A 22,978-nucleotide genomic window follows, 5' to 3' on the forward strand; every position below is an offset into this window, starting at 1 on the left:
TCTGAGCCCCAAAGTCACCTCCACTGGTGTAGACTCCAAAGGCTGAGCCAGGGCCGCCGCAACTGTCTCGATAGAGGCCTTGGCAGGGTGGATCAAGGCTTTCACCACCTTAGGTACGCTCACCGCCTTCTCCTTGGGGGGAGGGTCACCGCCTCGCTCCTCCTCCGATGGGGCCTTCAAGCTCGACCGGGGTCTCTCCAGGAGCTTCGCCGGGTGCTCGGCCTTCCTCTTACCCGAGCCAGAGCGTTGGCTCGTGGTTGATGGCGCCGGGGAGGCTGCGCCCTGCCTGGCAGCCGTAGAGCCCGACCGTTCGGCGCTCCCGGTGCCAGCGGACTCGCGGTGCTTGGCCTTCTGTTGGACCCCCGTCGCCGGGGCGCCCTCAAAGGTCTTAGAAGACCGCTCGGACTTCTTCTCGACTGACGGGCTTTTACCTTCCAGCCAGTTGGCAAGACGCAGATGGCAGTCCTTCATGGTCCGCTCCGACATATTGCCGCAAAACGCACAGTCCTTCTCCACGTGCGTCTTGTCCTCATGCAGGCAGTAGAGGCAAAGGGAGTGTTCGTCCTCAAAGACATTCTGAAGCTGGCATCCAGGGCAGACCCTGAACAGCTTTCCGGGCATCGAGCTTCCCTTCGCCTGGGCCATGATCGAGATGGGCCTGAGAAACTTCTGGAGCCCTCCAAAAGCGTGGCTCGACGAAATCTTGACCCTTGAGGGGCGTAGAGGAATCCGACACGGGTCCCCGTTGATCGGATAAAGAAACGGTGGAGCTTGAGGCTCTTTTGACCGAAAAAAGAGAATTTTCCTATGAAAAAGCGCGAAAACGCACTACAGCTCGAGAGCAATAGCACGAGGATCCCAACACATGAACGTGCGGTAAAAATCTGAAGATGGCTGCCAGAGGCGGGGCTTAGGGAGATGGCAGTCATTGGCTGTGGTCAGTATGACGCAGAGATCAGTGATTGGTTACTACTACAAAAGACAGATAAGAAACAAAACTGATACTGATTTTTCTTTACCGAGGATTCCCAGCCTGACGACAGGGAATATTCATGAGCATGCGAATCCATGCCAGACCCCATGCTGGAGAAAGAAACGCCTTCCAAAGGGCATATCTTGACCATGGATGGAATCCAGAGAAAAATGTTTAACAAAGGTGTGGATAGAAGCCCATGTGGCTGCATCACAAATATTCCTAATAGGAACCGCCCGTTGTAGGGCTGTGGAAGTAGCCACGTCCATAGTGGAATGAGCTTGCAACCCTTCAGGAGGGACCTTACCCGCCAATCGGTAGCATTCAGTAATGGTGAGGATAATCCACCTGGACAAGGTCTGCTTGGTAACAGCCTGGCCCAATCGGTGTCCAGCATATCCCACAAAGAGCTAATCGTCCACTCTGAACCTGGCCATCCTAGAAATATAAAAGCTCAGAGCTCTCCTAGGATCCAACCTATGGAATTGCTTCTCTTCCTTACCAGAATGAGGAGGAGGATAGAAAGAAGGAAGAACCACCTTCGGACTCAAACGAAAGTCAGACACTACCTTAGGTAGAAAAGAAGGACGTACCCTCAGTACAACCCTGTCCTTGTGGAACAGAGTAAAGGGCGGCTTAGATGAAAGTGCCTGCAATTCACTCACTCTGCGAGCGGAAGTAACCACAACCAAGAGCACTGTCTTGAAGGACAATAATCTCAAAAGACAAGAGTGCAAAGGTTCAAAAGGAGCACCCATCAAATTTCGAAACCAAATTCAAATCCCAAACCGGCACCTGGAAAGGGGACGTCGGGAACACAGTCAGTCCTTTAAGAAATTGAGCAATCAAAGGAATCTTAAAGTAAGAACATTCTTCAGACGAGTGCTTAAATATACACAGCGCCATCAGGTAACCCTTATTGGTACCCACTTAAAGGACCCTGTGGGTCAAAGAAAGTAAGAAAGACAATCCCATAGGAATGGAACACTGAAAAGGAACATTCTGTCCTCTGCACCAGTCGCAAAACTGGCAACGGTACAGGGATTTTGTTGCTGGCCTTCTGGCCGAAAGCAACACCTCCATCACATCATCTGGGAGGTCCCAATCCTTATATCTCAAACTTTCAGATACCAAGCGTGAAGGTTGAGAGTCCTGTCCTCTGGATGGAGAACCTGACCCGACTCTCGCGTGAGCCGATCCTCTCGGTAGGGAACACGACGTGGAGAGCAGATGGACATTTCTAGAAGGTCCGGGTACCACGCTCTCCTGGGCCAATCCAGAGCAATGCGGATCATGTGGGATCCGAACGGCCGTAACTCTGCAACACTTGAGGAATGACAGTGACTGGAGGAAACGCGTACAGCAGTGGAAATGACCAATACACTACAAATGCGTCTCCTAAGGCTCCTGTCGGAGGAAATCCCCTTGAGCAGAACCTCTCGCACTTCCAGTTGGCACTGCTGGTGAAGAGATCCACTTGTGGGGTTCCCCAAAGGGCAAAGATCTCCAGAAGGACTTCCTGAGCCAACTCCCACTCGTGAGAGACTGTTCAGAGCGTCTGCCGCTGCATTTTCATCTCCGGCCAGATGAACTGCTGAGGGCAAAATTCCCTGCTGTATGGCACAGAACCAGAGCTGCATTAGTTCGCTGCCAACGGGAGTGACCCTACCCCCCCCCCTTTTTTGGTGAGGTAATGCTTGGCCACTGTGTTGTCCGTCATGAACAGGTCACTCTTCCCCCCACACAGACGGCAGGAAGGCCTTTAGCCCGCAGCTCTAACAGGTTGATGTGGAGTTTGGACTCCGATGGAGACCAACGACCGCTGGCTGTCAAATCGTCGGCATGACGGTCCATCCTGTGAGGGAAGCATTTGTCACTACCGTCACCTCCGGCCATGGTTGCCAAAACAGCTCCCCCTTCATCAAGTTCCCTTTGTTGGCCCACCACAGAAGATCCTTGGAGACCGGGAGTGGAATCTGAACGGGATCCGTTATCCTGCCTGAGAACTGCGACCACTGCATCCCGAGTACCTATTGTAGGGATCTCATCCTCAGCCTGGCCTCTGGCATCAGAAAAATGCAGCATGCCATGAGGCCGGGCAACCTTAAGAATTCAAAAGCTGAGAGACTATGGGCATGTTGACACTTGTCCACCATCTGCACAATGTGATGAGCCCTCACCTTGGGAAGCGAGCACTTCCCCAAGGACGTGTCCAACACAGCCCTGATGTACTGGAGCTGTTGGGAAGGTGTCAGATGCGACTTCTTGAAATTGAGGGAGAAGCTCAACTTGTGGAGGGAGGGGGTCAGGTGAGACCGAGGTGAGCCAATGCTTGCTCGGGAGAGCGCACACGAATTAGCCAGTTGTCCAGGTAGGGATAGATGTGAATCCCCCCTCACCTGAGACACGCTGCCGCCACCACCATGAGCTTGGTGAAGACCCTGAGGGCAGAGGTCAATCCAAATGGCAGGACCCGAAACTGAAAGTGCGAGTCGCCAGCCGCAAACCTCAGGTACTTTGTGCTTGGGATGAATTGGCATCCTATAGGTCCAGAGACACCAACCAATCCTGAAGTTGAAGGACCTGGAGGACTTGAGAAAGAGTGACCATCTTGAACTTGTCCATCCTGAGAAGTTTGTTCAACCAACCCAAGTCCAGGATGGGTCTCAATCCCCAGTCTTTCTTTGGGATCAAAAAATAAGGGGAATACCATTCCTTGTTCCTCTCCGCTACAGGCACCAGTTCTATAGCACCTTTCTCTAGCAGGGACAAGATCTCCAGCACAAGGAGCGGATCCGGAAGCTTCAAAGGGATTCCCTGGTGGATTGTCGTGAGGCCGCTCTAGGAAGGGAAGGCAGTAGCCGTGGGCAATTGTAGTCAGAGTATCTTTGAGATGCTGAGACAGTCTGCCCCCAACCGGCGAACCATGGGACATGGCCTCATGATTGTTTTAGAGCAGCTGCGGCAGCTGCCTGAGCGGCTTTGACACCTATTTCCTCAACCACCACGGGTACTTTTACGTGGACCCTTTTGACTGGCGGCTCCTCTCGTTCTACCAAAGGAGGAGTAGTAACGAAAAGAACCTCCCCTCCACTGCTGTCACCTAGGACGAAAAGGCAGAGGTTGACGCACAGCTGCGCTTAAAGATTTTGCTGCAGCTTTTGAGGTCTGCAACCTCTCAAGGCTCTCGTCAGCCTTGCTGCCAAACGAACGCGTGCCATCAAAGGGCATGTTCAAAAGACAGGTTTGCACATCCGGACCAAACCCGACTTCCGCAACCAGGCACATCTGCATATAACGGTGCTCGCAGCCATGGACAGGCTAACACTGTCGGCCGTGTCCAAACCCGACTGAAGGGAGTCACACATGGCATCCTTGCCATCTTGCATGAGAGCAAGGAACCCATCCCTATCGGGAATATGCTCAGCCGCAAGAGAAAAAGTTCCACAGAGTGTGTGAAAATCTTGCCAAGGCACAAGTTGAGTTGGCTGACTTCAATGCCATACTCCCAGCATAAAACACCTTCCGTGCCCAACCGTTGAAACGTTTGTCGTCCCTATCAGGAGGGATGGTAGGGTATGCCGCCTGCCTCGAGGTGGCCATAGCAGCCTGAACCACCAATCTTTCAGGAGTGGGGTGAGACGAAAGGTAGCTGGGGTCGCTACCGGAAGGGTGGTATTTTTTGTTCAACAATTTGTTAACAGCCGGAAGAGATTCCGGTGACTGCCAAGCAGCCGCCACCCTTTTTTGTAAAGTCAGATGAAAAGGTAACACCGGGTCAGACGACGGACCTTAATCTAAAATGTCAATTAGATCATCTTGCACAAAAGCTTCAGGAGGACTGGACCAGCCCAGATGTTCTGTGACCGTAGCCATGAGCCGGCTGTAGGACGACTCTGCATGAGCCCCAGGCTCATGCCTGCTAAATTCCACTTCCGGAGAAGTGTCCAACCCACTGGCATCATGAAGAGTTTGCCTCAACTCTTCCAACTGACTGTCTCCAGAAAAGACAGGAGCCACATCAGGCTCAACAGGGTCCATATCAAAGTCAGACCTTTCCTTCTCCTCATATATGTCATCCAGAGGGAAGTGAAAGCCCTGCCTCGGGACAGAAGAGGGTCTGGAGTCCACCACCAGCCTCACAGACTTAAAAGTAGCCTATCAGGGATCTCCAACGGTAAATCTCGGGCAAAAAGCCCTGAAGGTGTAGAGGGCGCCGATGGCTTCGGCGACCATAACGGCGCCGAGGGCTAGAACGAAGGCAAAGCTTCGACGTTGTATCCGACGGACACAGCATCGACCTTGAGCCCTCACCAGGTTTATGCGGTATCGCTGGAGACGAGGACCGAGACCTAGAAGCACGTCTCTTGCGAATATCTCGAGCCTTGTCTGAACAGGACCTCGAAGGTTCCCGATGAGCGTTGACTCGAGGACCCGAGCCCGAAGGCATGCGAGCCACAGTACGAGACCATTCCTTGCCGGCTTCATTAGAAGGCATGGACGGACCTGTGGCCTGCGATTGGAAAATCGCTAACATCTGCTCCTTAAAGGCAGCCCATTCCTCCGGAGTCGAGGACTTTGTCGGGCAATGGCCGCCTCATTGTAAGGCTCAAGTTGGCAGGCAACGCGTATCAGCCACCTCCAACGCGCTCCCATTGGTCCAGAGTATGGCTATTACACCAATCGGGTGTACAGCAGGCGGATATCAGCTATTTCCAGAAGGCCTTTCTAAAAGGCCAAGTTCCTGTCTGGCCCTGCATGGCACAAAAAACGGAGCCGAGGAGCCCGTAACACTGCCCGCGTTCTTCACAAGATGTATCCTCATACCGGGGTAAGCCTTCTTCGCTTTTACACTCATTCATTTGTTCGCTGAAAACCACGGTCCTACGCTGCAGCGATCCTACCACAAGAACTATTACTATTGACAATATATGTAACTGAAGTGACTCAATCCTTTTACTTACATTTGTATCGTGCTCATAAACAATTGTGCCTAGGCACCAGCATTTCCACACCTCGCCTTACCATGTCACATTTATCAGCCTCTCTGCAACACTAGATTCACTAGCTCTCGCAATAACGTCTGCATCTATGCTTTGAACCTCCCAAATTGTGGCCACCCTATATAACACTAACGCTCCCGTTTAACTTGCACTATGTGTTTACCACTATCAACTTTGTATGCTATTTTGTATGCAAGCTGCATCGTACAATCCTAGATCTGCAAAGTAATGTTACTCAGCCCTTGACATTGCCAGATAGGCCTGCTTTTTAATTGCTTCTCTTTCTCACTCACCAGCTACCTCTGTATCTCGTAATTCGGCTCCACTCTACCTACGCCATGCTAACATGTATAACAATTAATTCCGGCCACACTTCATAGACAATTGGATGTGCCAATTTTGGCACATCCAATTGTGCCCCCATATTATCAGGCAAACGGAGCTGAAAGAGCCATACGGAAACTGCCTTACAAATGCTATAAGTTTAACTATAATGAAACTGCTTTTCTTAACATTTGCTGAAAATATCGTCATGCAACTGCTATTAGTCAAAACTGTGCTGAAACTGTTCCACTTGCGCTGAAAACATTGCTTTGCAACTGATTAGTTAAAACTGTGATGAAACTCTTTTTACCTGTGTTGAAAACACTGCTATACACCAGATAGGGCTACCAGATACTGTGCGCAGCTCACTGACCCATGCTCCCATCTCCAGTTATGTACAACACCCTGTCCAAAAGAGCGCCTAACCAACATAGCTTAAAAACTTCACAAATACTGACACTAACAATCATTCTAACTTCCCACCTACCCTACTCCCTGACTCAAGACAGCACTCCCGCTACCAGGATATCGTCATTTCAGCTTCAGAAAGAACACCACATCTTGGCTAATGGCACTAGATACATAAATACTGCTCTCCGCCCAGTCATGTCTAAGCAATTGAATATATCTCTGCGTCATTGTAATTACCTTGTAAAAATTCTCTGGACCTCCATTTCTGTTGCATTTATATGTATATACCTACTTGTCTGCAAATACCTCTGTAAATACTTTGTGTGATTTATTACTGTCGTGCCTGTACATTTTCAACTTGTAAAGTGCCCAGATACCTCAAGGTTTGATGCGCTCAATAAATAAACACTGCCGGTCTCTATACTTCGACGAAGACGATAAAGCAAAAATCGGTCAAATTCTAACTATTTTGCAAAAATAAGAAAAAACACGAAATTATCACAGAGGGCAACTTGAGGACACCCAACACTTAAGCGTGCAGTAAAAATCTGAAAATGGCCACCGGGGTGGAGCTTAGGGAGAGGGCTGTCATTGGATGGGGGCATTATGACGCAGAGTACAATGATTGGGTAAAAGGAGAAAAACAGTTTGAAAGTGAAACTGTTTATTCTTTTACTGAGGATTCCTAGCCTGACGATGGGTAATATTCATGATCATGTTAATCCATCCCGCGCTGGAGAATCATATTTATAAAGCACTCTAAGAACCAGACTACAGTTGCCAAAAACAGCACCTGCATGATGCTGGCTTACTTCTGAAGGATTAAACAAGAGGACCTGAATGGTCTGAAACCTAGTTTGCTGCATTGGAAAGCTTAACCCACACTGAGCAATTTTGCCAGCTGAGCAAATGGCTCAAGACCAGCAAATAATGGTAAAAAGTGATTTAAACAAATCCAAAATAATGAATGAATTCATAACAAATCCAAAACAACGAAAAATAACGAATTAGTTGTTAAATATATATATATATATATATATATATATATATATATATATATATAGTGGGAGTTAAGGGGTTAAAACGGGTGGGGAGGGGGTTGGGGTGGGCTTTCAAACATAGGGAAACGGGGGACTGGGGGTAAAGCACCCAAAAAATCATTGTTATAGGTTTAATTCAAAACAGAGGGGGGTCTGGGAAACTCTCTACCAGCGCACACACAGCCCATTGACTTGTTCTTGGGTGGATGGCCCCTGGGAGAGTCAAGTCTTTAGCTCACTGTTCTTTTCACAGAGAAGACATTTCCCCGCATATCAGTCTTTGTCCTGCCGAGGGGCAATACAGCACCTAAATACTAAGCAATTCTCTTCTGAACTACCACAGCAACCCCATACACGTGTTTCAGCCTAGTTATTAATTAATTCTCTGTTATTTGATTTGTTTAAATCATGTGGAACACAAATAATGAAAAAGTTAAACAGGGTGAATTCATGAAATACAAGAATGGTCATTAAAACACACCTGCCTCCGCTTGTCACATCGCACAATGGCACGCTGCCGAGACAATTCATCCAGGCGCTGGTCCAAAGCTTCTTTTTTCTTCTGGATGTCTTGGTCAAGGCCGAACGCATTCTTATCTTGAAAGAAAGTGGAGGCAAAGCTATAGCAAGATCACAATTTAAATTAACAGCATAAGCCATGACTAAGGTCACAGCATCATTTCAACATTCTGTATATTTACAGGGAAAGCAATGCATTTTCGGCACAAAAATGCATACAGAATGTACCATTGATAACATAGCTGAGGAAATGAATCCTTTACAATGGGGTGAGAAAATGTGACTTGAAGACCAGATGTTGTACTGGAAGGTGGAAACAAACCAGCAATGAGGACAGGACAGAATTATATAGTAATAGGAAGGTGGAGAAAGTGCTGAATTAAGGATGGAGGGGTGCCAAAGTGCTGCAGTGTTGTCTATGAAGGGTCATGAGAGGGGAAAATAGGGTGATGCAGTAGCGTAGGTGTTAGGGAGAATTGTAATTTCTGTGCCAATTCCCTTCAACCTTAGAGACCCCCAGCTCTTTTGTGGGACTTTAGAATTGTTTTGTTTTAACCCTGGAGTGAGCGAGCCCTCTTTCTTACTCACTCATGTATTTTGATCTGATCTGGATTATGTGTTTCCTTTGTTTTTGGAATCTGACAAACACCATAGGCATCTACTTGTTGTATGGTGATGCACAGCACCCTTCAGTGCAGTTTCACAGAGAATTCCTTTAGATTTCTCTTGAGGTTGAAATACCTTTTCTTGTGTGAACTACCTTTCCCAAGAATAGTAAAGTGAAATTGACTACTTTCTCTTTGTAGATCCAGCACACACCATCTTATGTGGAGTGCTGGGGGGGGTTACCTAGTAGCCCCATATCCTACATTCACATTAAACATTTGATGTTACCCTCTCTTCTTTAAATGACTGGTGCAGTTGTTAGGCAAGACTGTATGTAGTAACCGTGTGGGAGACCACACCATCCTTGTCCGCTTAGCAATAGGTAACCCAATCTTTGGTATAGGCCTGTACTAGACACTTTGGTAGAGTGGGCAGCCAGGCTGATCTCAAGAGGGGTCAATGTGAGCTCTAGGGTTAACAGAGATTCACAGTGACATGTATTCAAATAACACTTATACTCAGTGTTTCTCGATAAAATAATGATTTATTAATTTAACAGTCAGTTTTAAAATAAGCCTTCTTTGGAAGGGAGCAATATGCAACACTTAAAATACACTTCACAATACACTAATTCAGTGCAGTAAAGTAAGTAGATCCCCTTTTGGGATGGCACACAACTTCCTACACCCTCAGGTGACTTAAATAGCAAGTACACCACTGTGGACATTAACATATCACTCATTACCCTAATACAGAAGTTGCGGCAAAGATGAGGTAAGGAAACAATGGTTACCATGTTTCTCAAACAGATAAGCACTTTTGAACCCCCCTCACAATGCAATGTAGATTAACCCTTTCCCAGCTATACATGTAAGTTATGTATGACTTTTTGGAGGGATATTAAAACACAAAGTTGGAGGTTGGAAGAGTCTTCAGGGAGCCAGGACACCCAATGTCAATTGACCAAAGTCTAGGGGAGCTGAGGCACTTCTTGAAGCTAAGTAAAAGTCTTGCACAATGTTAAAATGAGAGATTGTTGTAAAAACAATCACTGTTGGGCCACAAGCTGGGAGGCTTGTGTAGGGCAAAGCTGCAAGCAACTCTGCAAAGGGCAGCCAATGCAAGTCTCAACTGAGAGCAAGCAAACTACACAGACAAGAGGTAAGTACCCCTTAGTTCACAGTACCTTAGGTCTGAAGAAATGGTTCCAGTGGGCCTCTGTTCCTGTTGTAGGTCCTGCAGATCCTGTTGTTCCTGGACCTCAGTCGAGGGGTCAAGAGGGAGGTTGTCTGGGGTCTCCAACACCACGATTCAAAGGTCGGCGGTAGATATTGGCACAATTCAGATCAGCTGTACTTTGCTGTTTCAGCTTCTTGCGAAGTACCACTGCGGTTCCGGGACACCATATGGACTTTCCTTGCTTCTGGGGTCCAGCACTCTTTAGGTGGCTCGGGCTTGGATAGTCCTGCTTCGAGGGAGTCTATTGGATCTTCCTGGAGCTCGGGTCGGACTTAAAAATGATGCACTCGATTCTGGATTTGCTGTCCCCTGGCACTCGGCTCCTACAGCAGACATGGAAGTACAGCCAGCAGAGACAAGGATTCCAGTCGAGTTCGTCGTGGGGCTGATTGGTCTCACCAACCCAAGGGGAGAAGTCCGCCTTTCAGGGCTTCTCTAGTCGATTAGAAATTCAGAGCTTCAGCAGGGCTCTACCGGGCAAACCAACGGTCCAGGAGGTTACAGCAAGCTTCTTCTTCGGTTTCCTCTTAGGTTCCTCGTCCAGTGCTGGTTAGGGAGAATTCTCAGAAAGTTGCTAATTCCACTCTACCTTAGAGGACCCCAGCAACTTTGCTGGATTTTGAGGACTTGAATTTTTAACCTTGAGATAGTGAGACCCTTCCCCCCCCCCGCACTCATGTATTTTAATGTGATTTTGAACGCTTTCTTTTGGTTGTGGAGTCTGAAACTCCATAGGAATCATCTTTTTACATTGTGTCACACAGCACCTTCAGTGCTGACACACAGGGAAGTCTTTCAAATTTCTGAAAGGTTCAAATAACTTCTCTTGGATAAACTACTGTTTCCAAGAGCAGTGAAATGAAATTGACTTTACTTACACTTGTAACTTTGTAGACCCAGCACACACTATCTTACAATAGGGTGCTGGAGGGGTTACTTAGTATCCCCTTTTGCCTAGTCTCTTATGTAACATTTTTATGTCACCCTTTCCTCGATAAATGGCTGGTGGCAGTGGTTTACTTTTAACTACCGTGGTGTGCATTTACCGCGGGCTGCAGTAAAGCACCTAATGGTGCCATTGTTGTCAAAATGGCACTGGTCGTCTTTTTTTGCCATTTCTTTGTGGAAAGGTCCTTGAGATTTACTCTGCGCGCAAAACCAGGTTTGGTCCCTTTGTTCGTTTTGTCTTTGGTGGGATTCACGAGTAAAGCCTGCCTCTGGTTCCAGGGTGTCTGGCGGGGGCAGGAAGCGAGGGAGGTGCCCAAAACTCCCTGCGCTTAGACTCCTAGGAGACAGGAATGCACTCTTAAGTGATTGGCTGTCTGGCAAGGACAGCCACCCTGCTGGGTGACTGACAACTTGGCTGGAATGAATGGGAGAAACCTGCATAAAAGGTGAGGCTTTTTGGCTTGAAAGGCAGAGTCGACCACCGGACGAAGGAATCCGAAAAAGAACTTGAAGAGGATGCCTGCTGCATCTCCTGGACCTGTTTTGCCCGGTGAAGCCCTGCTGCTGTGCTGGAACTCCATTTCGTTTCGACTAGAGAAGCCCTGCAAGGACGGCTTCTCCCCTTGAGTTGCTGTGACCAATCAACTCCAAACTAAACCACCTGGACATCCTCTCGTAGCTGGTTGAAATTCCACTGCAGTTGCTGGTGGAACCGAATAGCCAGGGAGAGGAACACCAGATTGTGTGTGTTGCTTTTAAGCTGGCCAAGAGCTACAGGAAGATCCTCCGGACTCCCAGACTGACTGAGCCTGAGCCACCTCAACAGAGTGCTGGACCCCAGATGCAAGGAAAGGCCATCTCGACGGCCAGGAACTGCATTGTGACTATTTGCGGTAGGCGCGAGGAACCAAAACACCAAATTGCCACTTGTTTGAAGATTGCCGGTTGCGGTCAGTGACCATCCCATTGTAGTGAAGGAGTCCCGAGTCGTCCTTCCTCTTGTCCCCACAACAGAGGCCCAGTAACACCAGGATCTGCAGAGTTACACAGGAACTGAAGTCATCTGCTGCCCGTTTTCTTCAACCTAAAGGTACTGTACAGTCTAAGAGAACTTACCTCTTGTTGTGAAACTGCACTTGTTCTCCGTTGGTGAGACCTGTTGTGGTTGCTCTGTAGAGTTGCTGATAGCATCTTTATTTCACAAGAAAAAACTGCTTTTGGCCTTGCTTTGAATTCGTCTTTTCTACAAAGACTTCTAAAACATTGTGCAAGACTTTTACTTACCTGCAAGAAGTGCTTCAGCTCACATAGACTTTTGCCCAATTGACTTTGGCCTAGCCTGGCTCCCTGAATGACTCTTCTGCCCTCTGAGATTGTGTTTTGTCTTCCGTCAAGGAAGGGGTTAACTAACTTTGCATTGGGGGTTGCCAAAAGTACTTACCTGCTTCAGAATATTTGTGTGATCTCTTGTTCTGTTCTAATAACCTTTTTCTTTGCCAAACTCTTAAGTCCGATTCTAAATGCAAAGAGTGGCATATAAATGTCCACAGTGTCCTAGTTACCTAAGTCACCTGAGGGTGTAGGAAGTGTGTGTGCCATCCCAAAAGGGTACTTACTGATTTAGAAATATTAAGAGTGTGGATTTTGGAGTGTATTTGTATGTTGCTATTATATTTTCCCCCTTCTGAAGAAGGCTTCCTCTAACTGACTGTTAAATAAAAAAATTGCTTAATCAAGAAACCTTGTGTGCAAGAGTTTATTTGAATACTTGTCACTGTGAATCTCTGTATAACTCCCCTACAGCTCACATTGACCCCTCTTGTAATAAGCTTGGCTGCTCAACACGCTACCAACCTGTGTAGTACAGACTTATACCAAAGGTTGGGTTCCTATTGCCAGGAGGTTGGGGTTATTGTAGTGCACCCAAAGGGTACTGCATACAATATTACCTAACAGTGGTCGACTATTCTTCCTTGCAAAAGACCTTGCGTTTTATGCAAGTCACTCACACAGCAGGGTGGCTGTCCTCGAAGGACAGCCAGCTAACCAATCACCTTTGGGTGCATTCCTGTAACCAAGGGGATTAAGCACAGGGAGTTTAGGGAACTTCCCTCGCTTCCTGCCCTGCCAGACACACTGGAGCGAGAGGCGGGCTTCAGCAGTGATCCCCACCAAAGATAAAGCGAACAAAGGGACCAAACCTGGTTTGGCACGCAGAGTAAATTTCTAGAAGGACCTTTCCAACGAGTAATGGCAAATAAAAACAGGGCCATTTTGACAAAATGGGCACCGATGGGTGCTATACTGTATCTGGGAACACATCCCCTGGTAAAAACACACAATGGTACGAAAAAGTAAACCGCTGCCACCAGCCATTAATTGTAGAAAGGGTAACAAAAATGTTGCATGAGAAGATAGACAAAAGGGTATACTAAGTAACCCCTCCAGTACCCTATTGTAAGATAGTGTGTGCTGGGTCTACAAATGTATAAAGGCAAGTAAAGTCAATTTCACTTTACTACTCTTGAAAACAGTAGTTATCCAAGAGAAGGTATATAAACCTTGGCAGAAATCCAAAGGACTTCGCTGTGACACTGCACTGAGGGTGCTGTGTGTCACAATATAAAAAGATGATGCCTATGGAGTTTGTCAGACTACAAAACCAAAAGAAACAGAGTTGAAATCAAATAAAAATACATGAGAGTGAGAACAAGGTCTTACTCTCTCCAGTATAAAAATTAAAAGTCCTCAAGTCCAGCAAAAGAGCTGGTGGTCGGTAGGTTAGTAGGGAATTAGCACATTTCTGAAAATTCTCTCTAACACTAGTCCCCCACAGACTAAGGGACAGGAGGATTTAATCTACTCCTGGATGAATCTCCTAAACCAGTTGGTCATACTTTCTGAAGGGACCATCGGCATTTTGGTGATTATACCCTGACCTGCGTTCTATGGTGAAATCAAACCCCTGGAGGCCGATTGACCATCTTAACAATTTAGGATTCTCCCCCATCATCTGCATTAACCATCTCAATGGTTGGTGGTCTGTTTGAATTACAAAAATAGATCCATACCAGTATGTTCTAAACTTCTTCAGAGACCATACAATGGTAGAACACTCAATAGTTGCCCACCTTGTTTCACGTCCTTCCGTTTCCTACTGATGAAGCAGATAGGGTGCCTCTCTTATCCAGCTTTCTCAAAACTGCACCTATTCCTGTATTTGAAGCATCGTTTTGTACAATGAAGGATTGGTTGTAGTCAGGAGCTATCAAGAATGGAGCTTGACAAAAGGGATTTCTTAAATCCTTCAAAGGCTCGAGTACTCATTCCACCTGACCTTCTTGGGGAATTTGGGGGAGGAGATCACATTCAAGGGAGAAGCTATGGTCCCATTAGTTCTCAATGAAGTTCCTATAGTAACCAGTGAGACCTAGAAAGGCTCTCACTTGGGTTTGAGTAGAAGGAGTGGCCCAATCCTGTACAGTTTGTACTTTGCAAGGCAATGGCCTTATTTTACCTCCTCCTACCTCATGTCCAAGGTAGGCCACTTTACTTTGACCAATTTGAAATTTACTGGCCTTTATGGTCAGATGGGCCTCTTCAAGAGCCTGCAAAACATATCCAAGGTGGTCTAGATGTTCTTCACAAGTGGGGATGAACACTGCAATGTCATCCAAGTATGCCATGCTGAAGTCCTCCATCACATTCATAACATGATTCACCATCCTTTGGAATGTAGCAGATGCATATTTGAGTCCAAAAGGCATAACCCTAAACTGGTAGAGGCCTCCTGTGGTAGACAATGCAGATTTCTCCATGGCATGCCAATAGCCGGATGTTAGGTCAAACGTACTGAGGAACTTGGTTGAACCAAGTTTGTCCACCAGCTCATCTGTCCTAGGTAAATGATGGGTAATATGGCTTCATACATGGTCTGACATTCTGTAACCCCTGCTTTTGACAGGGAGACAGTCACCAGTGAGTATATCATGCTGGCCCCAAGGGGTCAAGCTGGTGTTAGTGAAAACAGGAAGGCAAACTGATTCAACAGAAATGTTCACTCCTCCTGTTGCAGAATTAAATCAGAAGAGAGTTTAACTCCTATTTTTCCATCTAAAGGTTGTTACCATGAGAAAGTGAGGTTAAAGGTTCACTCTCCTCCTCCTCTCAATCAGATGCTAAAAGCGTACGCGTTTAGGCGGTTAGCGTGAAAGACTCTAGCAGCCTCCTTCGGATTGCCCAAGTGCACTAAATAATTGACCTCTCTAGGTTTGCCCACAACCTTGAAGGGATCAATCCATTTGTCCTGTAAGGCCCTCTGCCTTGTATGTGCCATAACTAGAACAGGCTGGTCTGAAATAAACTCCACCATGTTGGCCTTCTCGTCATGCCAATGGTTGACCAGAGCCAGACCTGCATTCAAGTTATCTGAAGCTTCGGTCATCATTTGTGCCATTCTGCTTTGGAGACCTAGCACAGTCAGTGACTCTCACTGGCTTGAGGGTAGGAGCACTCTCCAGCCCTTCCTTGATTAGGGCCAGTGGACCTCTAACCGGATGACCATAGAGCAGCTCAAAGGGGCTGACACCAACCCCTTATTGAGGGACATTTCTATAAGCAAAGCAAAGGCATGGCAGTAGAAGGTCCCACTTTCTTCTAAGGGGTCCCTCTAAAGCACCAGACATACTCTTAATAGTTCTGTTAAACCTCTCCACCAACCCATTGTTTTGGGGATGGTAGGCTGTTGAGAACTCATAGGTCACTCCACGGTTTCCCCACATGGTTTTCATGTAGTGGGACATAAAATTGGTTGCCCTGCCTGAGATGACCTCCTTAGGAAAACCAGCCCTGGTAAAAAAAATACCACAGAGGGCCTTAGCCACTGCCTGAGCAGTAACAGTCCTCCTAGGTATGGCTTCAGTATACCCAGTAGCATGATCTACCACATCCAATGTAAATTCAGTTGCCTCTAGATGTGGGCGGGTCAAGGGGGCCAACAATGTCAATCCCTACCTTCTCAAAAGGAACCTTCACCAGTGGCAGAGGCCCCAAGGGTGCCACGTTTATGGCTCCACTCTTTCCAGATGTCTGACAAGTGTGACAGCTTCTACAGAATGTATCTACTTCAGACCCCATCTTGGGCCAGTAGAAATAGAGAGAAATCCTCTCTTTGTTGTTCTTAAAAGGAACAAGTTACTTACCTGGAACTGTTGTTCTCCAGCATGAGTCTGGCAAGGATTACATTTGCGCGTGTAATAATACTAACAATGCGCGTGTAATCCTTCTTTAGTGATTGTGTGTTAGTTTGTTTCTATTTAAAGGTGTTCGCTTACAGTATCTAGCGCTTGCGTTTCTTTTTGTTTTTTGAGTAAAACGCATTGCGCAGTAGGAGTTGAGTAGAATAAGGAACCCTTCAAACGTCGTGCACACGTGTTGCGTCGTGACGTAATTCCAGGAAGTGATCGTATTCACAGGACAGTTGCATTGCGTACGTGAAGCGTCGTAACGTTTCATCTGGAAGTGTTTGTTTCTTCAAGACTAAAGCGTATGTGAAACGTCGTGATGTCGGAATCCTTCAGGATGCAATCGGTTTGCGGAACTTGTTTCCTCTGAGGCGATTTTTTAAGGAGTCAACATATTTTTACATCAGATGATAATTTCGAGTGATTCAACTCGATTTTTTGTAAAGGATTTATTTCAGAATCAATAAATACAGAACTAGTATTTATTGAAAAGTTATTTTTATGTAAAATATTCTGTGTGTAAATAAAGGTTGAATTCACTAAAGTCAGCTAATACAAAACCAAGACATATTCAAAGAAAATTTTCCACAGTAAAAGAAAACAGACATTGAATTCAGAATTCTATACTTCAAGATTACATACTGATTAAGCCTATCAGCATCAGAGCATAGGCTACAGGTATAATAAGAGATAATATCATATTAATAATATTAGTTAGTGTGGATTGATTATTAATATTTACATATATATATATATATATATATATATATATATATATATATATATATATTTGTCTCTTAGATTTCACAGACACTGAGGCCAGAGGTGTTAATCCAGCTCCAGAGAACTACAGTGCCAGCCAGTGAAGATCTGTCTTTTGTTATTTTATCCTCTATTCCCCTTGGGTTTGCCAGCTAGGTAGGTTTATCTGTTGAGGGACTATTTGGCGGGCAGACTTGGGGGGGGTTTGGGGGGGGGGGGGGGGGGTTCGGTGGGCCAGCATCACTCCTGCAGGAAGATCCAAGACTGGACCCGACACTTGCAGTCTGCCGGGAGATCATAACCACAGAATTCTAGCGCTGCAGGAGCCAGGCCTTCAGGTTCAGAGACCATGGATCGTGGTGAAGAATGGCGCCTCCTTCCCGGGCAAGAAGATCCAAGACCACTGGCAGCTTGACTGGTGGTGCCGCTGACAGGCTGAGAAGATCTGGGTACCAGATCTGCCTCGGCCACGGCGGTGCGACGAGGATCATCCGGCACCGACACTGTTTGAGTAGATTGATGACTTGAAGTAACAAAGGCAACGGAGGGAACGCATACAGAAAGAGACCTTCCCAAGGGAATGAGAATGCGTCTCCCATGCTCCCCTGCTGGCAAACCTCCGGCACTTGGTGTCTGCCGCCGTCGCAAACATGTCGATCTGGTGATTTCCCCCATTTGCAAAACAGGTTCTCCACCAAGTCCTGCCGAAGCTCCCACTTGTAGCATGAGCGACGTTCTCTGCTTAGAGAGTCGCCAACCGTGTTCTTGACTCCTGCCAGATGAAACGGGATGAAGAGCATCTCCTGAGCAACAGCCCAATGCCATAAATCCAGCGCACCTTTGGAGAGCGTTGGGGGACCTGGTGCCCCCCTGCTTTCTGATGTAAAACATTGTGGTTGTATTGTCTGTGAAGACCCGCACCACCTTGCCCTTGAAGGAAGGCAGTAACGATTTGAGGGCCCAAAACACTGTCTGTAGCACAAGCACGTTGATGGAAAACCTCTTTTCCTCCGGCAGCCACAGGCCTCTGGCGTGAAGACTTCCGGTATGGGCTCCCCATCCCTCCAGGGTGGCGTCTGTCTCAGTCTCCTGAGGTGGTGGGGCCGGGAAATCTGCACCTCCGGTCAGATGAGAATGCATGCCCCATCATCTTATCGCCCGATCGAACCCATCGTCGAGAGTGATCTTGTCTTGGAAGCTTCTGGACACTTGAATCCAACGGGTGTCGAGGAACTCCTGCAGTGGGCGCATCCGTAGCCTGCAGAGTCAGATGAGATAAATGCATGATGATATGCTGAGCAGAGACTTGATGGCCCTCACAGTGGTGATCTTCAGAGCGAGCAGCCGTTGCACCTTGCCCAGGATGGCCGCCACTCTCTCCTCCAACGGTGTGGCCAGGCATGACACCGTGTTGAGCTGGGATACCAGGAACAGCGTGTCCTGCAATGGAGTCAAGCAGGACTTTGCATAATTCAGAGAACCCCAGATCCGTCAGTAGGCAGACGGTCCTCACTGTGTGGTCGACAGCGATACTCCTTGAGCTGGCCCGGATGAGCCAGTCATCCAAATAAGAGTAGACGAGGATCCCTTGCAGTCGCAGATATCCTGCCATCGGCGCCAGGCACCTGGTGAAGACTCTTGGCGCCGGCTTCAATCCAAAGGGAAGGGCCTTGAATTGGTTATGCTTCCCCTGAAAGACGAAGCGCAGAAACTTGTGGTGTCCCTTTTGAATTGGGATGTGGAAGTACGCATCCTCCAGGTCCATCAACAACAGAAATCTCCCTCTTCTAGTTGTCTGAGCACAAGGCATAAAATAAGCAGTGTTGCATAGCAATTTGCTAGGCAATTCTGTAGATTTGCTAATTAAATTGACACTTGTATAGCACAGTAAGCTATTTAAATTTCCTTCTTCAATGAAAGCACATTTCAACCAGCATTCTTCTGCTGCCCCGGGGGATCCATCTGCCATCTTTGATAAGTTCACTGCAAGTTCAAAGAAGCTAAAGGAGACCTTGCAGCAGTAATCATCTCCTCCACTCTGAAAATCACCCAATGCGTGTGAGGAATTGCTAGGCAAAAGTTCTCTTTTTCAAAATACTGCAAACCAGAAGTAATCAGGTTGATATTTTTATCATACTGCATCCTGTCTGGCAAAGGCCAGTATGTGTTCACTTTATTGTTTCTAAAAAATGGTCTGCAATTCCCTTCCTAAAAATGTATGTTACATAATGAACAAGTTACTCTCTTACCTGGTAACGTTCTTTCGACAACGTATTCCATATCTATGACAGGTAATCACAACAGCTGTGCTGCTTCGGAAACTTTCGAGGGCCTCCGTCAAGCCGACATCACCGGATGTTCTAAGTAGGATGCACGACACCCGTAGCCTCAGTTGTAGTTTTTTCCCCAGAACGTGTGGCACCAATCTTCTGCCAGTATGACCACAGAAAGCCTTGCGGAAACGTAAGCTGCAATCGCATAAGAAATTCTGTAGTGTGGCAGATAGGGAGGGAACGATATGGAATACGTCGTCGGACCATCCCATCGAAAGAACGTTACCAGGTAAGAGAGTAACTTGTTCTTCGAGGGGTTTGGGTCCTCCGACGTATTCCCTATCTATGACAGACTCCCAAAGCAGTACCAACGTATGCAGGAGGGAAAAAGAATTTAGAAATTTAGAATGTCCAATCAAATTGCAGAGTAAAGGGCCGCCTTGCCAAAGGCCAGATCCTGCCCATGAATGGAATCTAGGGAGTAGCATCGTACAAAAGTATGGACCGAAGCCCAAGTGGCTGCTTCACAGATGTTTCGAATAGGAACACCCCTCTGCAGGGCAGTAGAGGCAGCCATACCCCTAGAAGAATGGGCCCGTAAGCCAACCGGAGGGTCCTTACCCGCCAAGCGGTAACATTCAGAAATTGACAAGATAATCCATCCAGACAAAGTCTGCTTAGTAACAGCTTGTCCCAAACGCCTTCCAGCGTAATCTATAAAGAGCTGATCGTCCACTCTGACCCGGGAAATGCGTGAAATATAGAAACTTAAAGCTCTCCTAGGATCCAACCATTGGAGCCTCTCCTCTTCCTTACCAGGATACAAAAAAGGATAAAATGCCGGAAGAATGACTTTCTGGCTTAAATGAAATTCCGAGACAACTTTCGGAAGAAAGGAAGGACGAACTCCAAGGACAACCCTGTCCTTCTGAAACACAGTGAAGGGTGGCTTAACTGAAAGTGCCTGCAACTCACTCACACTGCGAGCGGAAGTGACCGCAACTAAAAATACAGTTTTAAGGGTTAACAGTCTCAGAGGACAAGAAGGTAAAGGCTCAAATGGAGCACCCATTAGGAATTTTAGAACAAGGTTCAAATCCCAATCAGGCACCTGGAAAGGTGATGGAGGAAACGCATTTGTGAGCCCTTTGAGAAACTCAGAAATTAAAGGAATTCTGAAATAAGAACACTCCTCCGACGAGCGCTTAAATATGGACAGGGCCGCCAGGTAACCTTTAATGGTACCCACTTGCAGGCCCTTGTGGGCTAACAAAAGCAAAAAAGACAGAACCACAGCAATGTCACATGAAAAAGGATCCACATTCTTAACCCTGCACCAGTCGCAGAACTTTCTCCAACGGCAACGGTACAGGGACTTGGTTGCAGGCCGTATGGCCGAAAGCAACACCTCCATCACGTCTTCAGGGAGGTCCCAATCCTTATACCTCAACCTTTCAGAAGCCAAGCGTGAAGTTTGAGGGATCTGACCTCTGGATGGAGAACCTGACCCCCCTCCCGTGAGAGAAGATCGTCTCAGTAGGGAAGACGATGTGGTGGGCAGATGGACAGGTCGAGGTGGTCTGGGTACCACGTTCTCCAAGCCCATGCCGGAGCAATGGGGATCATCCGGGAACCGTACCTCAGTAACCTCCGCAGCACTTGCGGGATGACGGGGACTGGAGGAAACGCGTACAGCAGTGGGAAGGACCACTCCACCACAAACGCGTCTCCTAAGGCTCCTCTTGGAGGAAATTCTCGTGAGCAGAACCTTTTGCATTACCGGTTGACACTGGAGGTGAAGAGATCCACTTGAGGGGTCCCCCAAAGGGCAAAGATCTCCAAGAGAATCTCCTGAGCCAGCTCCCACTCGTGAGAGATCGCGCTCTGCCTGTTCAGAGCATCCACCGTCTCGTTTTCATCTCCGGCCAGATGACCTGCCGAGATCGAAATCTCCTGCTGGATGGCCCAGAACCAGAGCTGCATCGCCTCCCTTCACAGAGGAAGTGACCCTTCCCCCCGCCCCCTTTTTGTTGAGGCAGTGCATGGCCACTGTGTTGTCTGTCAGAATCAGGACATTCTTTCCTCGCACAGTCGGCAGAGAAGCCTTCAGGGGAAGCCTGACGGCCGTCAGCTCTAACAGATTGATATTGAGTCTGGACTCTGATGGAGACCAACGACCGCTGACTCAACTCGTTGGCATGAGCTCCCAATCCTGTGAGGGATGGGTACGTCGCGATCGTCACCTCTGGCCAGGATAGCCAAAATGGAGCCCCCCCTCATCAGATGGCCATCGACAGGCCACCACAGAAGGTCCTGAGCGACCGAGGGCGGCACCTGAACGGGGTCCGACATCCTGCCGGAGGACTGTGACCACTGCATCTTGAGAGCCCTTTGCAGAGATCTCATCCGCAACCTGGCCTCTGGCACGAGAAGAATGCAGGATGCCATGAGGCCAAGTAACCTCAAGAACTCGAACGCCGGGAGACATTGGGCATGCTGAAACTTGTGCACCATCTGCTGAATGTGATGAGCCCTCACCTGGGGAGGAAAACACTGCCCCTGGGATGTGTCGAGCACTGCTCCAATGTACTGGAGCCACTGAGTTGGCGTCAAGTGGGACTTCTTTAAGTTGAGGGAGAAGCCCAGCTTGTGAAGGGAGTGGCAGGTGACGGACAGATGATCCAGGACTTGCTTGGGAGAGCATGCCCAGATCAACCAATCGACCAGGTAGGGGTAGACGTGAATCCCCCCCCTTTCCTGAGATACGCTGCCACCATGAGGTTGGTGAAAACTCTCGGGGCGGAGGTCAATCCCAACGGCAGGACCCGACACTGAAAGTGCAAGTCGCCAACCGCGAACCTCAGGTACTTCTTGTGCGTGGGATGGACTGGCACATGAAAGTAAGCGTCCTTGAGGTCGATAGACACCAACCAGTCCTGAAGTTGAAGGGCCTGGAGGACTTGAGAAAGAGTAACCATCTTGAACTTGTCCTTGTTCAACTACTCCAGTCCATGATGGGTCTCAATCCCCAGCATTTCTTCGGAATCAAAAAATAAGGATAATTCCATCCCTTGTTCCTCTCCGCTACAGGCACCAGTTCTATAGCGCCTTTCTCCAGCAGGGTTAGGATTTCCTGCACAAGGAGCAGATACGGATGCTTCAAAGAGAGTTTCCCCGGTGGATTGTCGCGAGACCACTGAAGGAAGGGAAGGCAGTAGCCGTGGGGGCTATGGTATCCAGAACCCACGCATCTGAAGTAATAGCTCGCCATTCTTCGGGATGCTGAGACAGTCTGCCCCCAACCGGCGAACCATGGGACATGGCCTCATGACTGCTTGGCTGTGCCTGAGGCAAAGAGGTAGCTGCCTGAGCGGCATTGGCACCATGATTTCCCCGACCACCATGGGTACTTTTTCGCTGGCCCCTTTGCCTGGTGGCGCCTCTCGTTCTACCAAAGGAGGAGTAGTAACGAAAAGAACATCCCCTCCATTGCTGTCCCCTAGGACGAAAAGGCAGAGGTTGACACAGCTGCGCTTAAAGATTTAGCCGCAGCTTTCAAGGTCTGCAACCTCTCAAGACTCTCGTCAGCCTTGCTGCCAAACAAATGTGCACCAACAAAGGGCATGTTCAGAAGATG

The 22,978-nt window shown here is 47.9% G+C and overlaps 1 protein-coding gene across 1 annotated transcript in view; it reads right to left on the reverse strand.

Moving 5' to 3' along the window:
• Positions 1–22,978, reverse strand: part of SETX (senataxin) — a 1,477,926-nt gene that overhangs the window by 415,986 nt on the left and 1,038,962 nt on the right. The window contains exon 16 of the mRNA XM_069609306.1: positions 8,233–8,348. Coding sequence (XP_069465407.1) covers positions 8,233–8,348 — 116 coding nt within the window. The remainder of the gene's footprint in view (positions 1–8,232; positions 8,349–22,978) is intronic.

This window comes from Ambystoma mexicanum, chromosome 8, assembly GCF_040938575.1.
Source record: "Ambystoma mexicanum isolate Mex_15411 chromosome 8, UKY_AmexF1_1, whole genome shotgun sequence".
Classification (NCBI taxonomy): domain Eukaryota; kingdom Metazoa; phylum Chordata; class Amphibia; order Caudata; family Ambystomatidae; genus Ambystoma; species Ambystoma mexicanum.